At 35.1% G+C, this 14,232-nt stretch overlaps 2 protein-coding genes across 2 annotated transcripts; one reads left to right on the top strand and one right to left on the bottom strand.

Annotated features, from left to right (window-relative positions):
- Nucleotides 1-406: 406 nt before the first annotated feature.
- On the top strand, nt 407-3,187 carry LOC142975377 (DDB1- and CUL4-associated factor 13). Its single transcript, XM_076118170.1, has 5 exons — nt 407-647; nt 740-1,284; nt 1,551-1,717; nt 2,176-2,476; nt 2,910-3,187. The coding sequence occupies exons 1-5, from the start codon at nt 569-571 to the stop codon at nt 3,159-3,161; spliced, it is 1,344 nt and encodes a 447-aa protein (XP_075974285.1). The 5' UTR covers nt 407-568; the 3' UTR covers nt 3,162-3,187.
- A 3-nt stretch (nt 3,188-3,190) lies between these two features.
- Nucleotides 3,191-6,721, bottom strand: LOC142975378 (kelch domain-containing protein 3). The gene is made up of 5 exons (XM_076118171.1): nt 6,317-6,721; nt 4,150-4,615; nt 3,874-4,069; nt 3,611-3,784; nt 3,191-3,474 (listed from the first exon to the last, which is right to left on the bottom strand). The coding sequence occupies exons 1-5, from the start codon at nt 6,557-6,559 to the stop codon at nt 3,411-3,413; spliced, it is 1,143 nt and encodes a 380-aa protein (XP_075974286.1). The 5' UTR covers nt 6,560-6,721; the 3' UTR covers nt 3,191-3,410.
- Between the last annotated feature and the right edge of the window lie 7,511 nt (nt 6,722-14,232).

Raw genomic sequence — 14,232 nt, 5'->3', positions numbered from 1 at the left:
TTCTTTCGGATAAGTATCTATTCGAAAGCTCAAGTTTGATCTTTGCAAGTATCCGATTGTCATGTTGTTATCAGTTGATGAGTTGTAATAACTAAAAAAAGGCCGAATCGTACATACATATCGAGCCCAATCATAAGATATTTCAAAACGAATTTGTAATTAGAGTTATCCAACTCCTCACAACACAAGTTACAGAATAGTAGTAGTAGTGTGATAAGGTAGGAACGCTCACACGATATTTCGCTCGAACCATTACGTTTTGTTTCATTTGCTGCTACAAGCAGTGATTTGGAACTGGGTTACTCGTGGTAGGGTCTTCTGACCCGAGTACCGTTTGAGCCAGTCCGTCAAACCAAATCGAGTCGACACATTACTAGGAGTGTCAGATTGACATTTTGTTGATGATTGCTTGTTGCCCATTGGTGAACGAAAGTCGAAACGTTAAATATTTCTCTTTTTAGGTTATGTTATCATGTGTGGTTAATATATTGTTTTGATTCCTTGATTTTCATTTACCGAATTACAATCTTATATAAATTACCAAGACAACATATTTAATATCACAACAATGTCCAAAGTAAAGATAAAGGTTATCAGTCGCAATCCTGATGACTATTTACGCGCTACTAAAAGGGATATCCACAAGCGTGAGTTTATTTACCATATCAATTACTACCTTCGATAGGTTTAATAAAAGTTGAAGCCTTATTAATGATTTTCTTTTAAATAAATATTGCAGTGCCTCGAAATTACGACCCAAGTTTACATCCACTCGAAGCGCCGCGGGAATATGTCCGCGCTATGAATGCTGTAAAACTCGAAAGAGTGTTTGCGAAACCTTTTATTGGCAATCTGGACGGGCACCGAGACGGCGTCTCTAGTTTGGCTAAGCATCCAAGCAGACTTGCGGTTTTAGCCAGTGGGGCATTTGATGGAGAAATTCGCGTGTGGGACTTAGCTGTAAGGAAATGTACAAGGAATTTTGTAGCTCATGAGGGCTGGGTCCGCGCGTTATGTTACACACCAAGTGGGGAAACATTTACTAGTGTTGGTGATGATAAAACAATAAAAACTTGGAAGTCTGAAGTTAAATCACCGGAGGATGAGGAACCTATCAACACACTACTGAGCATGTCAGTAGTAACAGGAGTAACACATCATAGAAATAAGCCAATATTTGCAACATGTGGTGAACATTGTCAGCTCTGGGAAAATACAAGGAATGAGCCTATTAAGGTGTTTAAGTGGGGAGTAGACAGTCTACACCATGTTTCATTCAATCAGGTATAGTGCCAATTAACATTATATTATTGCATTTCGTAAAACATTATTGTCCTTAAAATTCTTATGCCCCTAAAATATCTTTTTACTTCTAATGTGAACCTTTAATTAAATCGAAAGCAAATCTCTGCCACATGTGTTGCAAAATTTTAAAATATTAGGAATGTTATAATATTAGTTATGTGTCTACTAAGAAGTGGAGAGAAGTAGGTATTCTACTTTACTAAAGTGTAGATGACTACCTAATTATTATTTATTTTACTTTACAGGTAGAACACAATCTGCTTGCAGCATGTGCCAGTGATAGGAGTGTGATTCTGTATGACTCTCGGGAGTCCGGTCCACTAAGGAAAGTTGTCATGGAGTTGAGGTCCAATGCTTTGTCCTGGAATCCAATGGAGGCCTTTATATTCACTGTTGCTAATGAAGATTATAAGTATGTACACTTTTTTTAAGATCATGTCTAAAATGTAACTGCAGTATTTTGTGGCTTACTTCTGGGGGCACTTTTGAAGCTGGTTGTTCTTAAAAGTGACTAGAGACCTGCTCTGGACTGATGTATGCTATTCTAATTATTGTAATAGAACATTGTTATTGATATTTAATTAACTTCTGGGTCTATGACACTTTCTATTGTAGTCCAACAACTTTGTAGAGAGCCCTGTATGTAAGTTTGCGGCTGGCGGCTTCAAATTTTAGAATTTAGAGTAACAGTGACCCATTGGGCTATGCAGCTGATGGTTGCCTGTCCGATATAACTACTATATTTTGGAGGTATACAGAATTCTTAAATATAATTTAGGCTAATTGCATACTACAAGGCTTTCTACTAAGTTGTCAGATTACAGTTTAGCTTATTGATATAAATTCATTTTTTTGTTTGTACTTTTCCAGCTTATACACATTTGACGTCAGAAAACTAAAGCAACCGATAAATATCCATATGGGACACACATCAGCAGTAATTGACGTAGACTATGCACCTACTGGTCGTGAATTCGTCGCCGGCAGTTACGACAAAACTGTCAGAATATTCGAGAGTCTGAAAGGAAACTCCAGGGATGTGTACCATACAAAGAGAATGCAAAGACTGACATGTGTGAAGTGGACTTTAGACAACAAATACATATTGTCAGGTTCTGATGAAATGAATATCAGAATGTGGAAAGCAAGAGCATCAGAAAAACTTGGTGTTGTAAGTATCAGCATTTCTTCTCTATGTTACTTATTTCAGAATATTCATCCTGCTTGACAGGATGAATATTGTGGACAAGAACAAGGAAATAATAAAGTAAAGGTACCTAAATATAAACAAACTGTTCAGTGAATTTTATATTAAACTTAAAGAACAATAGATAGTCCATATTAATCATATAGCAGGTCATTGCTCAGGACAGTAGCAGAGTTAGTGCACTCAATGCATTATCAGAGTTCATATTTACATTATGTATAAAGTTTGTTTTGTCCTGAAAACAATACAAACTGTGGGATTTAAATATAATTGTTTCTTTTCAGTAGCAGTATTTTTAGATTTCTTATATAAAAATAGAACTGAATAGTAATATTTCTTGGCGAATCCATCACATTATTATAATAGCGATTGTTAAGTCAAATGTAATACTTTTCAGCTTAAGCCTCGCGAGAGAACTGCTCTGAATTACTCAGAATCTCTTAAAGAGAAATTCGCAAATCATCCACAAGTGAAACGTATCGCGAGACACAGGCATGTTCCTAAGCACATATTAAATGCTCAGAACGAACTGAGAACTATAAAAGAGAAAGTCAAGAGGAAGGAGGCGAATAGACGTGCGCACAGCAAGCCCGGCGCTGTGCCTTTTGTACCGGAACGAAAACGTCATATTGTTAAGGAGGATGAATAAAAATACATATTTTTATTTCCTTAAAACTGTTTCATTTGGTGATACTTTTTATTTGAAAACTTTACCATATTGTGTATCATGACATACTGTGACACAGACATCAATGAAACATTTTCTAATACTTACATGTTTAGTATATAAATAAAGTATAGAAGAAATTTAATATCATAATGACTAAATAGAAGTATGTAGAGTTAACCAACATACAATTGTTAAACAATACCATTGTAATGTAATAAATCTCTCGAGTTAACCAGCTTGGTTTATCGGCCGACTGATGCGGTTTGGTACTGTCATTGTCCGTATATCCAATCTGAAAATCGAAAGCGAAACATTGAACCTAGGTCTATACAAATAAAATAAACAAGATCAATTGGGGCTTCTGATGGCAAGATGGAAGATTAGGAACTGGTAAATTTAAGAATTCTTGTTATATAGTGTATACTTACATAACATCACGCGGTAGAGAGCTTTGGTCAATATTTTGGGCCAGCACAACCAGTATACTAAGAGTCTTGAGGGATGGTGAATATTCCAAGAGGTGAAGATCACTGTTGTCTATCAATCGTTCCGGGTTGTTGTCTAAGTTCTCAATGACACGGTTGTTTATGTGTGGGCAGGGACTGTATATGTAATAAACATAATATATTCTATTAGTTAATTGTATTCTATTAGTGTTTATAAATGAATTAACTGTACACAATATACTGACCTTGTGCCTCCAAATAAGTAGACTATGTCTTTGTATAGTATACATGCTTGGCGTCGGCGTTTGCAAGGTACTGCGCCAGGCACATTAAGGTACTCCCAAATATTATCTTTTATAGAATATCTGTACAGATCATTAAAATGTGTTTTTTCATTTCCATTAAATCCGCCAAAGATATACATAAAATCATTGTGCAACCCTAGAAACAGAAAATTAACAGATTTAAAAATTATGTAATGCTGCTAAAGTTGTATATAAATTGATTATAAATAAACTTACAAGCTGAGTGACTGCGTCGTCCTTCTGGCCACGTACCTCCTGGGTTAAGAGTGACCCATGTATCAGTAACTGTATCTAGGTAATATAAATGAGGACAATATATTTCCTCTTGAGAATTGTATGGGCTATTCAGGTCTCCCCTTCCACCATAAATGTACATTCTAGTACCAACAGCAACAGCTGTGTGGAAGTCACGGTGAGATGGAGGTTGGCCCTTGGTATCAACAAAAGTCCACTGCAGAGTATCTAGATTCAAGCAGTGCACTTCCTGCGAATACTGATCGGTGAGATATTCAAATCCTCCAAATACATACATTTTGTTATTAATGACACATGCTGAATGCCCATCTTTGGCATAAGGCACCATACCAGATACTGTTGGGGCTGTCCAATCTAATGTTGTAGTATCATAGCAGGAGAGAGTGTCACAGGCTACTGCATTGTTTCTGCCTCCCCACATGTATACCTGAATGGAAAGAATTCATGATAGTTAATGAATAATCAGTAATCTATTTTTAAACTTGCTCTTTATAGGAAACTAAGAATTACAATTAACATAGTATTATACAAATAGCTGATAAACAAGTTTGCATCCTTGACAGATGGCATTATGCTCCTGTACTATTGAATAAAAATAAAATAAATTAATTTTATTTTCATGATAGTATACATCCTGCCTATTGTTAGCAGTTATTGAAGACCTTCAAAGTAAACAGCCTAGTGTGACTTTTCTTTAACCTATTTACTACCTGTTAGAATGAATTAATAGGAATTAATAAATATTTATTTATACATTGCATTGTTTGTGAAGTAAACTAGGAAGAGTTACATAAATTATGTAAAGTAATTTAAAGGTATCAAGGATAAAAGAAATTATGTGAATATATTAATAATTAGCAGACCCGCACAGCCCTGCTTGAAAGTAATTTGGTTAAGTGGTTCATTTTCAATAAAAAATTGCCCATATGATCTATCACAATCTCCACACAAAATTCTATAAAAATTGGCAAAATTCTATAAATTTGAACAGCCCTGAATAAAATTTCAAATATTTTACCAGAAAGTTGATGTAATTTATTTTCGGAAAATAGTTCTAGTGCACTTGTATCAATTACTTTTTAGGTTTATCAGATATCTCCGTTATATTTAGGTACCATCAAGTCTCCCACAATAATAGGGGATTTGATTTCCTAAATTACATTACATACATAAATAACATCATGCCATTATACCCAAAGATGTAAGTAGTGGTGTATAATGACCCTGCAATTCACAAATAGTTCCATTTAAATACGGAAGGAGTCTATGGGTGTATAGTAGGCACTTTACCAAACTCCAGGCTGCTATTGATATTGCTTAGTGTGTGAGTTGTCCCAAAATATTTATTTATTTGATCAACTACATTATATTGTTATTATATGTTTTACATCCAATTACATGTTCTAAAATAAACATTATTTACATTGATGCAATAAATTAATAATATAGAATTGAAATATTGAGTAATTAGCACAAGAAAAAAATATTTATTAAGAGTATAAATAGATGAGCTGAACATATTATATATCTAAACTCGCTAATCTAAGGAACTAACTTGAATAATAAGACTTCTTGTTTTGTTGACAGTTGCATTGATTAATTTAATATTATGCTACAATACAGAGAAGCAGATTAATCTGTTAATAGTCTTGATATTTAAATTTTACATATAAATCAAGTTAGTTTAGTTTTTGGACATCTACTTAAGAGTCATGATATTTTAATCTTGTAGCAGAATGAATAAATATAAATAAATAAGTTATGTGTATGAATAACAGCTGATAAAACAGAAGTTTGTTAGGATTAATTAGGACACCTTCCAATTGGAGTATGCAAAGTAACTTACACTTATAAAAATCTTATAAAAAACTTCCCACTTTTAATGTAAGTACCTAGTGTTCCATGCACAATTTTTGCTTTTTTAATATAATGAACAGGAATATTATTTGCAAAATTTCTAAAAATGAGAATTAAAAACAAAAATACATCTATGGCACAATTTATTTAGGTACTTGAAAATTCCTTAAAATCTATGATACCTAACTAAGTTCAACAGAATGCGGAAGTACAAGTTTTGAGAAGCTATTGCTACCGACTTACTATTTATAGTAAATAAGTAATAGCTTACCTTATCACCATATGCCACTGTGGTATGCCCATATCTTTGGAAGGGTACAACATCAGATTTATTGTAATTAACCGGAGCCCATCTCAGTGTGGTCGTATCCAAAACGTGCACTGGGATGGACTCCCAGTCCTTATATTCTTCGGTGGAACAATAGCCCCCGAAGGAATATATTTTGTCACCAATGCACACTGCTGCATGGTTGACTCGCATCGGCCCTCCTTCGACATGCGCCGTCCATTTCATGTTTACTAACAACGATGGATGGTTAGACCCGTGCGATCAGTACAGAGGCTCAAGAACTAATCACAGCCGAAAACTGCATAACTGTGTTGACAGTTTTGCAAGCGAACTTTTTTTATTGATTTATTTTTAAATGACAGGCCTGCTTGACAGCTGATTGCGTTGACATTTGACAAATGTGTCGAAGCGTAGAGGTGCGTTCCGGTGCGTTCATTTTAATTGTTTAAAGATAACAAAAATGTTTGTGTTTAGCTTTGTTTCATTTTATGTGATATAATAACGCACGAACCTTTACCATTTATATAATAACAGCTAAAGTAACTTTCCCGTTGCTGTTACTCTGACGGTTAAACTGCTGGCGGGGTAAAAAGCGCGCGAATCTGTACTACGATGAATAAGTAGCTAAATAAGTTTTAAGTAAGCACAAATGTTAATTTTGGAAAGGAGTAAGTAGGAAGTGCCGTGCCTGCTATGTAAAACATGTGGTTATTGGCATTTAGTGTTGAAAATAATATTAGTATGTACCTAATGTAAGTATTTAATTTGGACTATTTTTGTGGACTGGTCGGTAGTGTATCCGACTGCTGTGTATTGAGCACGGGGCCACGGGTTCGATTACCGGATCGAGCAATGTGCTATTGGCCTTTTCCAATTTAAGTTAGATTATTTGTCAATGGGAGCTTGGATTTTGTCCGGTAAATGGCAATACATATCATAATCTTAAGTATATGAGACTAAAATTGTTAATGGTGAAACAAGATTGTATTTCATACACCTCTGCCTGCACCTTCGGGTATAACTGCAGTGATAATATATTTATATGGCAGGTAGGTATTTCATTTAAAAAATTAAAGATATCCGTCAGAATTACCGCTCAACCGCTCGCATGTCAATACTATTCACTTAAGTTACTTGTAGTGCTTATTGTATTTGATAATGTACTTTAGAAACAGTTATCATAATATTATCTAACGTGAGGAAGGCACTTAGTAAAGTGCTTACCTGCTTACTTTATATACCTACTAGTAAGCTCGCAGTTAATATAACACTCACATACACTTACATAAAAACATCGTTAGACATCCATTCGTATTATGTAACGACTTTCAAAGTTAATGTATCTTACTGAGTAATATTGTACCTATACTTTTTTCATCAGCAAGAGAGCAATAGGCGTGATCTTTCAACGCCAGGCGGTGTTAGGGCGCGAATCATTTGTTATTATTTCTCTCACGCGTCGAGTTTCCAAACAAATTGTATTGTAACTAACAATATGAGCGATTATTGTTCGATTTGATACAAATGTTCGGCCCGTGTTGAGAAATAATATTGGCAATAGATACTGATTTGGGTTGTACGATAAATCAAGTTGTAGCCTAAGGATCATTCTACGTTAAGGGAGTTAGGCTGTTTACTTCTACCTAAGTACATAATATGGTGCATTGTGGGAAACATGGTATTAATAAAGTTGTATTGAAGTACTTACTATATATAAGATTCATTTTGAGTGATTTACATGTCTTCATCATTTTTAGCCAACGAACCAAAGGCACAAAGATGATTGAAGGGTCTTCTGATCATTTGAAGCTATAACTTGAAGTGTTCATGGGTCGGTAGGAACTGGATTCCGCTTCTAAAGTTCGCCACTGAAACGTAGAAAAGGAGCAGATTTTAATAGAATTCTGTCCACTAACATTTTGGAACATCCAGAGATAGGAGCAAGCTGGCAAGTATGGTAAAGTATCCGTGTAGGAATAGATACGAAAATGGTCAATGTTTAAGTATCTATGTTGTTCCTATAGATTGGTATGCTTAGTACCTATAACTTAGTACAACAATACTGCGAAAAGCGGACAATTTTATAATATGACTACTTAATGTAAAAACGATATAGACTTCCGACCTTGAACTCTGGTTTAGATATCGATAAAACAAGTTAGTTATACTAAGGCGCAATAAAAATATCCTACCAAAATGTTCGCAATTTTCTTGGTGTCTGTGGAGGTTTGTTGTCGGGGTCACCAATGTGGAGGTTCCTCATCACGTCGGGTTGGTGGCGATAAATAACGTACTTCATTATACATGATATATATATTTTCTGGTACCAGAAATACATTACAATAAACTACTACATATTAATAACTAAATATATGTCCTAAGTAAATGAGTGCGCGGAGACGACTGCCGCGTCGGACTATCGCAGGCGTGCGCCTGACTACACAATGTAGCGTCAGCAGTGTCGCTATACAGAGTTAAGAGCAAGCTGGCAAGTATGGTAAAGTATCTGTGTAGGAATAGATACGAAAATGGTCAATGGTTAAGTATGTAGTTCCTGTACAATTTTAAAATATGACCTTGAACTCTAGTCTATCGATAAAACAAGTTAGTTGTACTAAGGTGCAATAAAAATATCCTACCAAATTGTTCGCAATTTTCTTGGTGTCTAACAGTGTGGGAGGCGGTGACATGTCCTTTGACGTATAGAAAGCGCATTGCCGATGACGCTCGATCTATAAATCATATTCGGGATCGGCAATCGTCCGTCCCGTCTGCCCGGAGACTTTCCTCGTTTTTTGTCTGACTCCTAAACCGTTAGCGCGTGTGATAGAAGGGTGGCGACACATGTTGGTGCCCTACGTTGTGACCAATTGTAACTTGATAAATTGATGTAACATTAGGTAATAGCTGAAGATGAAAACTTTAAGATACGTTCCGTAGTACCTTACCTACTATTTTTCCGGAATCAAATCGTTGATTCAGTACGTAAATTGGAGTATGTATCACTAATTATGCTATCGATGTCATCATGTCTCTTGTATAATTTCAGGGCGTGCAGCAGGCGTAAGTTCGGCAACCTTTAGGTACTATTTATACCTATATCAGGAATTGCCTCCTGCTTCAATGGTCAGTAGACGAATAGGTGATTATTAATTCAGATAAAGAGTTTAAAACAGTAGCATAATAATTATTAATATAAAATTATTATGTAATAATTGTGATAAATACTTGCCGAAGGTCAGGGCGAAGGCACTTTTACTTTTTTCCTTATTGAGACTGGTGATGTACAAGTTTTCCATTTTGCACAACACTGGATGCGTTCCATCCTTCCAATAAATGTAGCTTTGAGAAATAGCTTGCACTTCACACTCGTTTTCTTTAATATCTTTTTTTACTTCGCACTGGACGCTACGTCGCTACAATACCGCTTGTGACTCTACAAGAACTAACCTTGTGATTCATTGCGATCCCAATTACTAATTTGTATGAAAATTGTCCTCCTTTATTATTTGCTAAAGGAGGATATAAAGAGGAAGTCATGTATTGCTTGAGTGACTGAGTCTACGTGTGACTGTGAGCGTGCTTGATTAACCTGTTATTAATATTCTTACTAATTATGCTTACTTTTAAAAGAGAGAAGTTCAACGTTTTTGAGCAGTGATATTTCTATTTAATCACAGTCAAGGTTTCTAAATCTTCAGAAAAATATGACGTCATCAACTGTATAAAATTTCGTAGGAACTGCGAAGACGCTAGTAATACAACGCTAAAAAATATTACACTAGGAGTGTGTGTACTCACAATTTATTTATTCGGCTTCATCGATTGGATGAATACATTATAAGCTGCTTGAAAAGCTTATTTGGATACGTTACACGCACCACCCGTTAGCCTATCCAATAGTAACATTTATCATCGGAATCCTATAAAAAGTAAACCGGAACTAATCCGTGAACCCCAGCCACCCTCCCCTAATCTGCATACGCCAAGAAAATAATTTCACGCCCTAACCACATGGAGACGATGCCCTATTGTTGACATTTTTATGTTACATTTTGATACGTGGCTCTTTTAAAGTGTCGTTATTGATGCTGTTTATAATCTTGTGTAGATTTCGTTGGAAGGTAATTTTGGTGGTCGGTGAGTAAAGTGGTTGAGAAACAATTTTTGTAATTTTGGTGGTTATAATTACTTTAGATTGAATACCGATTTGTTCTCTGGTTTCTTCGAATACAAACATCATTTGTATGGTCTTTGATTTACACTAACTTTATTACTTACAAAGGGAACATTATGGTCACTAAGAGCGTAGGATGACCTCAAAATTTGTAATTATGATATGATTATCCAGAAGTATCCCCGAAAATGATTTTTCCTAAAGCGATAATTTGGTAGAGCATTATTTCAGTATCAAAAAAATATGTAAGTAATCCATTTCCTTGGATATCAGATATACGACATGGTAGAGTGTAATGTGACATCGCAGCGACATAAAGGAGCGCAATGTGTCTAGTCGACGGCTCGATCGACGTTATTGATACACGGAAAAGATTTCTCTTTGATAGTTGCGGTCGTGCGTTTTGACGCCTCGCTCCTTACATTAGTGATGGTGACGCGGTGAGATGTCGATATTTGTTGGCGTGTTTCAAATTATAATATATCAGTCGCCATTTGTTGATAATTTATGTACATACCTACCTATAGTTAAATACCTGTTAAATAAACATGAAATAAGCAACAATAATTTGCTGAACGTGTTCTCCTGATATTTTCAAGATAGGAAACTCCCATAACTTTCGCTTTTCCATGCTCATTTGATTTGGTCTGAACGAAGTTTAGGGTTAGAAGTATTCTTTAGTCATTAAATAAATATTACCGAGAATTTAAATTCGTGTATGCAGAAGCAATTGCTTATTGTTAAAATCATGTATCGATATATTTCTCTGTTTTTGTAGCATCACTGTAACTCACCATAAGACTGCGTAACGTTCCCTACGCAGCGCCACATTTATTGATGGACTTTGGAAGTTTTCAATATTATGGCTACTTTACATATCATATGGAGAGTTTTATTACGATTTCGCATTTGCCGCCTGATGGGAAAAACGATTTTACCATATCGTGTCGAAAAAGAGGGTTTTTTAGACATTGTTATCAATTCTTAAAATCTGCAACATGAATCGGATATAGAATATTTTTGAAACAATATAAGTTTCAGCTAATATTTCTGTACTCTAAAAAATTGGATCCATATTTTTATCATCTCCATATCGCTGGACGTTTATTCCCGCTATTTTTTCGCCATCCAAACCTACGCGGCAACCGTATGTCATTTTTATGTGGCCACTTTTCGACATTATATTCCTTTCTATTGTGGCAAAGGTGCTCATAGGGATAAGGGCCTTAATATACGATTATCGGTGGCACTCACTATTGTGCTTGACCTATTCGTTGAGTTATTGCCCTTATCGCCAATGATAGCTCAATTTCGAGATTCTTTTAGAACGTTAATATGGTATAAAGTATACCGAGTGATATACCTGACAGTAAGTAAGATTGGTGGTCGTAATAAGCTTTCGCTCTAATTGCAAGATACGTTCAAGTAGTTAGATAACTTCCGACGAACTTGAACTGGACTGATGTATGTGCGTAAAGTTTGTGTCCTCGGTCAAGTTCCAATATTAGGCGATGTCAACGTCACAAGTTTCGCCAAAGGTCGAACTATCAAGAGCAGCGTGGAGACAAAAACACAGAAATCGGCCATTACGAGCAAGCAAGTCGCAACTTCTTAAAACATCCTTATCCAAAGAACACATAAAAAGCAGACATCGTTTTTCTTTTAAAAAACTCTCTCATTTGCCTATCAATAGTGGTTGAGGCAGATCTGACCGTAATAAATGTCATACTTTATGGCACTTAGGAAAAAATGCAAGGGAGCCATTTTACATTTTAGCCGGTGACCGGGGATCGCTATGTCGAATTACGCATTTCGAGTAGCCATTTCCTGAGGGAATTTTAAATATTTTTTCGTTTGGTAACATCGGGTTTTTGTTGTTGATTTACGATGTTTACTATAACTACATGTTAGATACTTTTCGGCGTGTTCAAACACAATAAAATGTAACTTATTTCTTTATCTTGCAATGAAATTGCACTACGCGAAAGAGTTTAGTTTGCAATTTGAATGGTTTGTCGTTTAGGATGTTTTTTTGTAGACACCTTTTGTTTCATATAACAGATAATAATATTTTAACTTTAAGTGAATTTATTGTATTAAATTATACTAATGAAATCCTTACAAAATTCGTCTGTAACCACTGAAAGCTCGGGTTTAGTAGCAACATCAATGTGAACCTTTCTTTACATAGTGTTTTGGTTGAATGTTTAAAGTGTTGTAAAGAACCTTGTAAAAGGTTAATTAGATTGTAATTTCATAGCTATAGTTAATAAGTAGAAATATTGCAGCGTCATATCAAATTACCCGCAACCATTGTATCGATAATGAGATTATGAACTCATGTAGGCAAATATCAAATCTGCGGACCGACCAATGTCACATATAGGCACCATATAAAACCATGTTTTAATTATATGTTTTTTAAGTGCAACAAACTTTCCCAATACGTTTGTTATGAATAAAAAGTATTATTGATAGATTAAAATATCCACTTACATCTTATAACTTGTAAAAATGTAGACTGAGTGAAATACTCAATACGCGAATCAATAATTGTGAGAATCATTAAAGTGTGCAACTACTCAATATATTATGCAGTCATAGAATTAGGAACAATCACGTAGAAAACAATTTAATCACGCCTTCCATTGCTATCATCCCACCAGATGACAGCTCATTCGCTAACTGAATGTGATCAATCAAAGATTTAAACCTCCCCCGGCCAAATAACGAAAGTGTTGCAAAAATTTAAATTAAATCGGTGCGAGACGTGTTTATCGGTGAAGCTACCGCATTAAAATACTCGTATACATTGTACAATAGATATAATATGTACATACTTTCATAGAACCGCAATGGATACACGTGTGTAACAATTGGAGATCAAAAATTACTTTATTTCATGAAATATTGGAATGTAAGTAATTTTTCTGCATGTGCATGTACCAATAACATGATATCGTAGTTTGTAACGTGTATAGATAAATTCATATATAGATCTAAGATTGGTTGTAACTGATATTTAGATAACTACATTTGATATTTAGTTAAGTATTTGCATCATAATAACATGATAGTTGGATTTGAATTGACTCTACATTTCCTAAATTCCTTCTAATCATATTTATCTGGTGGTTAATTTAGCAATTGTTTTCAGCATTAGTCTAGGACTGATTGATTTAAATCGTTTGTTTATCTTTTATTCCTCTGAGAGCGAACTGTTGTCGACAAAGAACTGTATCGTAGATGACGCTCATTGTCACGGGATTTGATAGATTGACGGATGGGGCATTGTAATGAATCTTCTCACAATCGAGTTTAAATAGAGGGAGGGTGTGGGATATGTTTGTTTAAAATGTATCGTTTTTAGCTTTGTTTTATCGGATTATCAATATTTTGCAACTGAATACGAATCTTTTTTAAAAAGAATGTAACTACCTACTTCAGGCTCCGGGAGTGGACACATTCTCTTTCAGCACCAATTAATAAGGACTAGCAAGTTTCATTGCTCCTGTTACTTGCAAATACTATGTTACGCCATGTTAACTTTCTGCAAAAATCGTAGCCCTGGCCCTGTTTCAATCATGTACAGAAGAGTGTTGTTTTATAACTTGAGTGCCAGACTTCCTCAAGTTTTATGTAAAGTACACTGGCAAAGAAAAGCGTCCTTTACTTATTGACTGAACACGTGAGCCTGATTTGTAATTTAGTTAAGCTCTCG

This window comes from Anticarsia gemmatalis, chromosome 9, assembly GCF_050436995.1.
Source record: "Anticarsia gemmatalis isolate Benzon Research Colony breed Stoneville strain chromosome 9, ilAntGemm2 primary, whole genome shotgun sequence".
NCBI classification, from domain to species: Eukaryota; Metazoa; Arthropoda; class Insecta; order Lepidoptera; family Erebidae; genus Anticarsia; species Anticarsia gemmatalis.
This window is presented reverse-complemented; position numbering and strand designations above follow the sequence as displayed.

Coding starts and splice junctions, on each gene's coding strand:
- LOC142975377 (XM_076118170.1), top strand. CDS start 569: ATGTCCAAAGTAAAGATAAAGGTTATCAGTCGCAATCCTGATGACTAT. Junction 1,718..2,175: donor GTTGCTAATGAAGATTATAA/GTATGTACACTT, acceptor GTACTTTTCCAG/CTTATACACATTTGACGTCA. Junction 2,477..2,909: donor CATCAGAAAAACTTGGTGTT/GTAAGTATCAGC, acceptor AATACTTTTCAG/CTTAAGCCTCGCGAGAGAAC.
- LOC142975378 (XM_076118171.1), bottom strand. CDS start 6,559: ATGAAATGGACGGCGCATGTCGAAGGAGGGCCGATGCGAGTCAACCAT. Junction 4,616..6,316: donor CAGTGGCATATGGTGATAAG/GTAAGCTATTAC, acceptor CTTTCCATTCAG/GTATACATGTGGGGAGGCAG. Junction 3,475..3,610: donor TCTCTACCGCGTGATGTTAT/GTAAGTATACAC, acceptor TTCGATTTTCAG/ATTGGATATACGGACAATGA.